This window comes from Orbicella faveolata, unplaced genomic scaffold (assembly GCF_042242905.1).
Source record: "Orbicella faveolata isolate gen_17 unplaced genomic scaffold, um_ofav_v1 contig_25, whole genome shotgun sequence".
Taxonomy (NCBI): Eukaryota; Metazoa; Cnidaria; class Anthozoa; order Scleractinia; family Merulinidae; genus Orbicella; species Orbicella faveolata.
This window is the reverse complement of record NW_028301553.1, coordinates 17,422,734-17,432,500: the sequence shown is the minus strand read 5'-3', so window position 1 is coordinate 17,432,500 and position 9,767 is coordinate 17,422,734. Positions and strand designations below refer to the sequence as shown.

Here is a 9,767-nt window from a genome sequence, read left to right as displayed (position 1 = left end):
ATTTCCTTCACCTTTAGTGAACCAGCAGTGAGAATGTTTTCAGTTTTAAATGTCATCTGTGTGTTTCAAAATAGAAATGAGCAATAGAAATTTTACACAACGTTTCGATGTCGTCATGACATCATTATTAAGCGACAAGAAAATAATGGTTCAACAGTGTTATATATGTGGTGAGAGGTGTGATTGTTCATTAACATATTTGTTTAAACAAATAGTTTCGCGTGGAGGGAATCCGATTGCGTGTTCAGGCTAGGTTTCTTCTTTCTAATAAACAGGATTTCGTAAATCAAACAATCCAGTTTTCTGTTGCATTTCTTTAGGACGGAAAAATTATTGGCAAGGTCGTCGATGTTATAAAGGCCGTGATCGTTCTTTAAATGCTTTCCGATTGCGGAGAACCTGTGTTCATCAATACGTTGGTGCAAATGCCGGCTGGTATACCCGACATACTCTGCATCGCACAGATCACATTGGTAATTGTACATTACACATTGTTGATTAATTAGAGGTGGTTTTGGTTTGCACGTTTGCGTGAACCAAAACTGTGTCGGGTATACCAGCCGGCATTTGCACCAATGTATTGATGAACACAGGTTCTCCGCAATCGGTAAGCATTTAAAGAATGATCACGGCCTTTACAACATCGACGACCTTGCATATAATTTTTCCGTCCTAAAGAAATGCAACGGAAAACTGGATTGTTTGATTTATGAAATGCTGTTTATTAGAAAGAAGAAACCTAGCCTGAACACACAATCGGATTCCATCGGCGTGAAACTATTTGTTTAAACAAATATGTTAATGAACAATCGCACCTCTCACCGCATATATAACACTATTGAACCGTTATTTTCTTGTCACTTGATAATGATGTCATGACGACATTGAAACGTTGTGTAAAATTTCTATCACTCATTTTTATTTTTAAATGTTTATCGAAATTTAATCTGTGTGTTTTATGGCAAAAATATTAGTTGCCATTGGGAAGCATCTTTATAGAGTAAAGGGTAACACTTGGACCCTTGTTCTTTCTAGCCAATTTTTAATCTCAGTGAGATGTTTTCTACCCATCAAAGGAAAGGAGCTCTCAATAAGCAATCAATGCACTGAAAATATTGCTTTCTTTTGCATACTTAAAAATGATTTTCTTTTTTATCTTTCAGCTTGCTGAATCAATAACCCGAATCAGAGCATTTGAGGCAGAACTCAGTGCCTTAATGCAGTATCAGGTTGGAAGTCATTCTTACTCTGCAGTTACATGTAATTGCAAATCATTAGATACATATGCGCTCAAAAAAGGAGCCGCCTGGTTGTCCAGGACAGGTAGATTTCCTCTCTGGGCAAGTACAGTAGCTTTTCATTCTCACTTGCCCAATGGGCAAGGGATCAGGCAAGTTGTCTCAACTATATTATTAAAAGAGCAAACTATGACATGCCCAGGGCAAGCAAAATGTGAGAGCTTCTGTCTTGTCCCAAGGGCAAGCTGGAATTCAATTTCTTTTTACCCTGTACATATGGTCTAGCTGGCCGATGCTAATTGTGCTTCCAAAGCAGTAAAGCAGATGTTGCAAGAGGATGATGGGTGCTCTAGCTCCCCTGCCAGGGGGGCTGAAACTGCAATGCTGGACTGAGGCATTGTACCCCATTGATCTTCCTGATCTGGCCACCCATATGCTCCACATGTCCCCACTTACCCTGACCCACCACACTGAATCTGTTGTGTTCAGTAAAAAGTTTAAAGAACAAAACCAGCAGGTAGAAAACACTGAATAGGGAGGGATGAAGAGGGAGAAACTCTACAACACGGTAAAACAATGTGTGCTAGATGCCCAAATGTGATGAAGTATGTGCAATGGCACATACATAGAACAACTCATGAAACTGCTAACCCCAGTCTAGCCTGCATACCCTACTACCAGAACTGTTAGAATGAAAACACTAGGACAATGTTAAGAAATGATGAGACACAAATTCCAGAGAATGCTGATGTCAACCTGCTCTTGTTCCAAGTCATTAATTTAGTTCAATTACATTTAATTGTATTTAAACTGTAGTGAATTTTGGCAGTGATAGATTCCTTATTTATTCAGCAGCCTAGTAACAATGGACCCCACTCAGCACCCCCAACATGGCAGCCAGCAAGCAGATTTCCATCCAGGACCTATTCAGTTCCAGCTGATGAAAACACCAGTCCTCCACCAGAACACGACCCTAATGCACTGTACGACAACTATCCCCAAGCCATGATTGGTGATGCACTCAATAACAGATCTGCTGAGACTGACAGGGAGGTCTCTTCCTCTCCACCACTGCCCCCTGAGAGAAAGTTCCTTCCGAAAGGGGACCAACTTATGGTATGTTTTACCTTTGTTCACTGTTGTAGTGATAGACCATTTCATCAAGTGTAGTAGTCACAAATCTTCCAATTTCATTCCTCCATGCATTTCCAGACATAAGTGTTTTGTCATATCAGTGGACAATGCATTTCTGTGGTTTATAGACACATTGAACCACTTGGGAAGTTATAAATGGCCCATATTCAACACATGGCATACAAACTGTTGTGAGTTGTTATTCTGTCAATATCTTGCTATAGTTTATTGAGCTTTTGAATGATGGAGTAATGTATTCTGCTGGCTATTAGTTTTGCTGTAAACCCTTAACATTATAATGCAGTTAAATGCAAGTTAACAGAGTTAACAACAAGGAGCAGAAGTCTTGCCTTTACGGTCAGTGGTGTTTAGATCTGAGCATGCGCCAGGATTCCACGTGTTCTTGGGCCACAAGGCATTGAAGTAGTTTTGCTTTGAGTCAGTGTTTTCCATGAACTTCAGAGTGTCAAGTATTTTAAAATTGAGCATAAGTGGTGTAAAATTCTCAAGAAATCTCTTATGTGGTTCCTTTTGGTGTCACCTGCTAGTCATCATCTGTCCTCATTGGACCTTAACACGTGCTAATCAGTTATCTGATATAACCATTATCGACTGGACATCTGCCAGTACATTCAATGCTAACTGACTCAACATCTGAGCATGTTCTATACAGCTGTTAATAGTAGATTATTGCACAAGGTGATTTCTGATGTAAACATTTTCCAACAAGACTTGCTAATGATACTTATGCATTAATCTGTAGCCACTTAGTGGTATAGGTTCTGTTACTTATCCTGGGAAAAAAAGGATTAAGAAGTTATCTGTAAGTATGCAATAATCCTCTAATGTTACTAACCTTTTTTAACATTAACAGTGCAGTAATTAATTTCTAACATTTTCTTTTACCCTTTAATGGCAAATTCAATAGCAAGCAGGCAGGTTTTGGGGCCATAGATTTTCTATGACCCAAAACCCAAAAAACCCGGCATGTACCAATTTCTTTTTTCCTATGTTAGCTTGCTTAATCATTTCATTGACTGCATGCACTATACTTGTCTGTTGATGTCTACAGACTGTACATAGCAGATATATAGAGTGACAGTTCACAGAAAGGAGAGGATTCCTTTCACTTGGAAAGAAGGGAAAATGAAGAACTGATGTTAATAGACATCTTCAAGGAAACTAATAATGTACAGTGTACAATGTACAATATTACCAGTTATATAGACTTAAAAATGCAAAACTGTTACCAGCTACATAGACTGTCCAAAATCATGTGTGTAAAAAGCTATAATTGAATGGCTTGGTGCAAGACTGACGTAAGTGACTTTTTCGGGTGAAAAATGATTTTTTTGTTCAAAAGCGCCCGAATTTTTGCGTGTCGTCTTCAATTGAGTAGAAGAGCATAGCCCCGTATATTTTTTTAGCTGGTTTGCGCTTTGTCTTCGGAAAAAAAGAAAGAAACATTAGGACAACAGTGACTTCAAAACAATAATACAGGGCTGCAAAACGAAATGGATGAACATGGGCCTTAGAGAAAGATGAGCCTATAGCTTGACAGTTACAGTAAAGGTAACATAACCCCACAGCTAGCATTAGACCTAAAAGCAAACCCTAACCCTTGGCCTAGGTTTAGCATTTAGCATTTAGTGTTAGGGTTACCGTTTTAGTGCTAGGGTTTAGGGTTAAGGCTAGGGCTAGGGCTAGGGCTAAGGCTAGGGCTAGGGCTAGGGTTAGGGCTAGGGCTAGGGCTAGGGCTAGGGCTAGGGCTAGGGCTAGGGCTAGGGCTAGGGCTAGGGCTAGGGCTAGGGCTAGGGTTTAGGGTTTAGGGTTAAGGCTAGGGGTAGGGCTAGGGTAGGGCTAGGGCTAGGGCTAGGGCTAGGGTTTAGGGTTAAGGCTAGGGCTAGGGCTAGGGCTAGGGCTTAGGGTGAGAGTCTCTAAACACTTTGTGGTAGGGTTAGTTCTATTTTGGTGCTAGCCAGGCTAGGGAAAATAATAAAACAAGAAAACGCTTCATTTCATAAACACAGCATGCATGATCGGGAATCTAAGTAAAGTCAACGACCAGTGTCTATGAGCGGTGGTTACCTATCTTCTGAGAGTGAAACGTTTTGCCATCAGTGAAAACATGAAACTCGTTTAGAACAAAAAAGAGTTCGGTTTGCATTCTTGCGAAAAAAAAAAGGGAAAATCACTAGCGAAATGCGACATTTCATAGGTGCTACTGCGATGATGTAAAACGTTTTGAAATGCAATGTGGTATAACAGCGATGCTTGCCATTACTTTGACTGCGTGACGAACAACAAATACCTTATAAAACATATTTCGTGAAATGTTGCCACAAGGAATTAATGCTTGACATTCGAAGAGAGACGATTTTCCGAATTACAGTACTTGAACGGCTGAGTCAATCTGAAATTGCTCCGTCTCTGCGATAATTAAATACCCTGTATATTTGTGAAAACACTGAACTGAATCTAAGCGGGGAAACCGAAAACAAACGGAAAATATATAGCAAAAGGAATGGCATATTTAAAGACAAAAGACTTACACTGTTGTCTCTTTCTCTCGCCATCTTCTAACCTCACAAACGAATCATTCCATTGGGATTCCATGATAATAAAGGCAAGCGATCGAAAGCCGCTAGTCCATAATATGATTGGCGTTTGTTTGCCCCAGTTCCCAAAAGGTCAACTGTCACACTGTAACACAACAATGGTCAACAATTGCGACTTTGGATCAATCATTTCTCTTACATGAAAACATTGGCTATTTATTCCTGGAAAGAATCGGGGCTTAGGGCTATTTTTGTCTAAATGAAGTAATACATTACTTTTCTCAGTGAAAAAAATCTTTTCCGTTGATTCTGTTTCAATTAATATTCCGTTGGCTGAGCGAAATGTAAGTTTGTCATGTTTTCCATTGCCGACTGAGATCGACTGACAAGACCTATCGAGATGCATTAAAGATTATTATGGGATATCCCTGAGCAACTTCAACACGGCAAGGTCTACGGGCCGACTAAACAGATTTTTTTAGAGTCTAAAAGCACTTCTTTATTTCCAAACGTTCTGCACAGCAACATTTGGCAAATGGGCCACTTCTCGCCATCGACTCATTTTTTGGCATGAGAAGTGCTTTCAAACTCCTCGCCTGGCTTCAGTGTGCCTTCGACCGCTTAGCGATCTTGGAACAGCAACACATCTCGCTTCTTTGAGATATGCTAGTGACTTACGGGTTTCCGGACTTAATGAAGTCCTTTCACCGCCAGGCGGGCGCAAATATGAGTCAAATAAGCGGACTTCATGCAACAGGTGAGGTTTCAACTTGTCTGATCGAAAGCTTGACATTGTCTTACGCGCCAAAATAATGCAAACGCAAGCTTACGTCACAACGTAGTTGAAGAAATTCATTTCCAGATCCCGTCTTTGAGCGAGTAAACTTTCCACTTTGTTTTGTACATCAGGCGAAAAAAACAAGGAATACAAACACAGGGCAATGTTTTCCTATTACGTTGGAGACCACATGCAAAAATTTGGGCGCTTTTGAACGAAAAAATCATTTTTCACTCGAAAAAGTCACTTACGTCAGTCTTGCACTAAGCCATTCAATTATCTGGTCCATACCTAAATTTTTATGTGTCAAAACCCATTTTTTTTTTTCAATTTTATGGCATTAAGTCTTGAGCATGCTTGATGCTATTATTTATATAGAAGAAAGTTATTTAGAAGAAAGTACAGTCAAAACCCCTATTAAGCAGTCACCTTTTAAACGGCCACCCCTATTAGGCGGCCAGTAATCAAAGTCCCGATGAGGGCTTTTCTATTGGTTTTACCTCTATTAAATGGCCAACCCCTTTTAGGCAGCCACTATCCATTTCCCTGAGGGTGGCTGTTTAATAGGGGTTGAACTGTAGTTTCAATAATTTATGTGCATGTTGAGGCACCATGCATCTCTCAGAAGGCTTAACAGGATTTGCTTAGAAAACAATAGTCAGAACAAATGACAATGAACCTAGCCCTTAAGGGCCCATTAACTGATCTTTTCGAGCCGTTGCTAGGGAAAATTTATTCTCATATAACCTCATCATTTTTAGTTACATCAGAGTTATTTCATGTGTTTAAACTTTTTCATGATCAGCAACACTGGTGATGACGTCATCAGGCCACGCCCGTGGTCATGTGACTAATACTGAAAAACGCAAAGGCTCCCAGGCAAATTACTTTATTGGAATTTTTTTCATTGATTTAATATTTTAATTTAAATCCTCATGACACTATGCATAGATTTTGTTTCATTTCTAAAAGGTCAGATTTTGAGAGAATTTCAAAGTATTAAAAAGTTCATAATTTTCTGAAAAAAGCATGATTTTGAAAAAGGAATGCATAGCTATGTTTCCAACGTTGGCTTTAATTGAAATCCGTCAAAAAAGGCTGGATTTTAGGAAAAACTGCGTTCCCTTTAGCATTTAAAGAAACCGGAAGTGCGCCCGATATATATTGGAAGTTACCCTATCAGCACATGCGCAGTTTACACTACCAGTGTTCTTCGCTAAGATCAAACAAAGCCACACGGAGTTAGTTTTTCTCTTTCTATTGCTCTTGTTTTTCTGTCTTTCTCTTATTTTGTCTTTGCTTGTACTTTTTTAACTTTGCATTTTGTGAAACACAAAGAAAAACATCTAGAACGTGAGTGAATTTGGAAGTTATTGAGTTATTTTTATTTTCTGTGCTCAGGCTGACGTAAGTAACTGGAAGTGAAATTTCACTTCCTTAGCAACGCGCGAGTGCGCACATAAATCGGTTAATGGGCCCTTTAAGCACAAAGGTGTGTAAAACAGGGAGAAATTACAACTTCTGCAGAGGTGCTTGGCTTCTGAGTGAATCATCAGTATTTGCTAACATGCTAACAGACTTGTTGTGAACATTACACAGCTGCCTGATGGTCCACTACATGTTAGACAGCGCTCCAGCCCAGATGCTTTCTTCCGTCCTGCTGTAAATGGCAACTCCTCTGATAAAGTTCTGTCTGTTAGAGATAATGGTAGTGGCAAGAAAAAGAGCTTTGATGACGCATCTGGAATGCCACGGATGCATGGCTTTGTGGGATCACCTGCTAAAACTCGCAAAAATCTGGTGGTAAGGTGATCTTTTCTTTGTAGTTGATAACACGCAAGGACAGGGCTTGAACAATAGTAATTGTCGTCAGTGATATCAGATGAGCTCTCAGATACTGTGATATCTAGTCTTGCACAAGACATGACAATGCTGTACAAAGATTCACTGAACAAACAGGGGCCAGTGATCTGCAAAGATCAACTTGAAGAACAAAGCAAACGCAATAAACATCACGCGATGAGCAAGTGACCACTGTGATGGCCCTACAGGTCACATACACGTATGGATGGAACTTCTGGCTATATTGATTTCCTTGTCTAATTGACCTTGTTTTCATTTGTTGATAGAAACAAAGAACCCAAGTGGTTTGTTTGTTTGTTTTTTTTTTCACACAACGCAGCGAGTAAAATTAGCATGATAACCTGTTCTTTCATTTGTGGCATCATTCTCTGGCTCTTTTTTCTGTTTAGACCTCATCCCTTCCAAGGGCTTGGAATCCAACTAGTCAAGAAAACAAAGCCATACAACTTGATGATGCAAAAAGCAGCAGCAGCAGTGGCTCTCCACCAGCCACACCAACGCTATCAGAACCCATGGAGAAGAGAAGTCGGAGTGACACTGCGGATATCTATGCTGATGGTGATGATGAATCACAGGCTGACTCCACAGATAATACCAAGCAGAGTGTCATGCAACACAATCAGTCACATGCATCAATCATATCTATGGAAGATGAAGAGTTTGCTTCAGATGACGAGAAGGTGAAGTGAATATACATGTGGGATTTTTTGCGTATAATTGTTAATTTGTGGTTGTGCCAAAAGGGAAGGGTGTACGCAAGTGTGGGTTACATGGCAAAATGATGTACATGTTCTTCTGCTGTATCTTACTACCAGGGTATACACTGCTTTATTAGCATTGCAAAAAAATCTTGAATGCTAAGTTTTCTTTGGGCTAAGTGTGCATTTTTATAGAGTAAAGCTTTGAGGGATAACCATCCCATTTTTGGGGAGTATTGCCACTCTTAGTAATTACATACTATAGAAACAAGATTCATGCAGAGGCACTGGTAGGCACTGATGGACACATGCCAAATTTATCAGATCCCACTTCAATTTCTGTAGCATGAAGCAGGCAGAATATATGGGTTATAGGCAGGACCAAGCATGAGGTCAGGATGGCTGGATATTGGCCAAGTTCACTGTCTCGGTCCATAAACACACAAAAGAGAATGAGGCCAATATCCAGCCATCTTGTCTGAACAAGCTTGGTCGATAAAGGATTTATTATATGGAAAATGAACACTATTTTCTTCTGGGACACAGCGGGTAATCCTGAGTGGGCAAGATAGTGCCATCTTGCCTGCTCGGGTAGCCAATCATGACACAGGATCCGTTTCATCTTACTTGCTCACAGAGGTAGCTAAATAAGAACTGTTGTTATTCCCAGTGGATGAGGTGTCTCTGGTTCACTGCGGTGTGACACCAGTATCTTGCGAGATGTCATTGTCAGGTGCCTCGTCTCAGAATACTACACAAAGACTTGTCACAAATAATTTGAATGTCACTAGGTCAGTGGGCCAAAAATTAATGGGCCCCAACATGACCCTACTTGTAGCCATCAAGGGGCAAGAATTATTTTATACTGTAGGCCACAAAAGTCTTGATTTTAAATCTTGGCTCATCTTTTTTTTAATCAACAGATTGATGACCATGGTCCATTTAATGATTTAGAAATTCTTAAGAATAAGCCAGGTAAAAGACATCAACTAATATTGAGATAAACATTTTCTTTTGTTTCGTTCTTAGCATTTTTACTAGTTTTCAAAATGTGTTTAGCAAAAGTTTAGAAAGTTTTATATCTGGGAAAGCTGTGTTGTGCAGCTGATATAATTTTATATTGCTTTTTTGTTTCAATTCTAGCTCATCTGGCAGTGTTCCTCCATTACCTTATATCAAACAGTGATCCAAGTAGTTTGGTAGGTGATCTGTAATAAATTATTATTGTTGTTTTTGTTTAGTTTCATAGGAATGTTTAAGTTTTGACTATGGCTTATGTTTGCAATAAGCCTCAAGAAAAACATTATTTTAACTGCATCACATCATTTCTGTAGTTCTTTTGGATGGTAACAGATACCTACAGAGAAGGAACAATAAAAGAAATGAAGAAGTGGTCGTATGAGATCTACTCTACATTTCTGGCTGAGCGGGCGGTATGTATTACATTGTGATTGCCAATGCTGTTTGTAATGGAAAAGTATTAAGGGTGGGCAGATGT

The 9,767-nt window shown here is 39.6% G+C and overlaps 1 protein-coding gene across 5 annotated transcripts in view; it reads left to right on the top strand.

The window, feature by feature from the left end:
* Positions 1-9,767, top strand: part of LOC110052249 (rho guanine nucleotide exchange factor 11-like) — a 69,560-nt gene that overhangs the window by 17,633 nt on the left and 42,160 nt on the right. For 3 of the 5 annotated variants that reach the window (XM_089293138.1, XM_089293137.1, XM_089293141.1), the window contains exons 10-17: positions 1,164-1,229; positions 2,091-2,354; positions 3,136-3,195; positions 7,308-7,511; positions 7,961-8,251; positions 9,193-9,244; positions 9,413-9,468; positions 9,604-9,702. In XM_089293138.1, the coding sequence (XP_089149264.1) occupies positions 1,164-1,229; positions 2,091-2,354; positions 3,136-3,195; positions 7,308-7,511; positions 7,961-8,251; positions 9,193-9,244; positions 9,413-9,468; positions 9,604-9,702 (1,092 nt within the window). The remainder of the gene's footprint in view (positions 1-1,163; positions 1,230-2,090; positions 2,355-3,135; positions 3,196-7,307; positions 7,512-7,960; positions 8,252-9,192; positions 9,245-9,412; positions 9,469-9,603; positions 9,703-9,767) is intronic. The other 2 variants (XM_089293139.1, XM_089293140.1) reach the window with 2 other exon arrangements.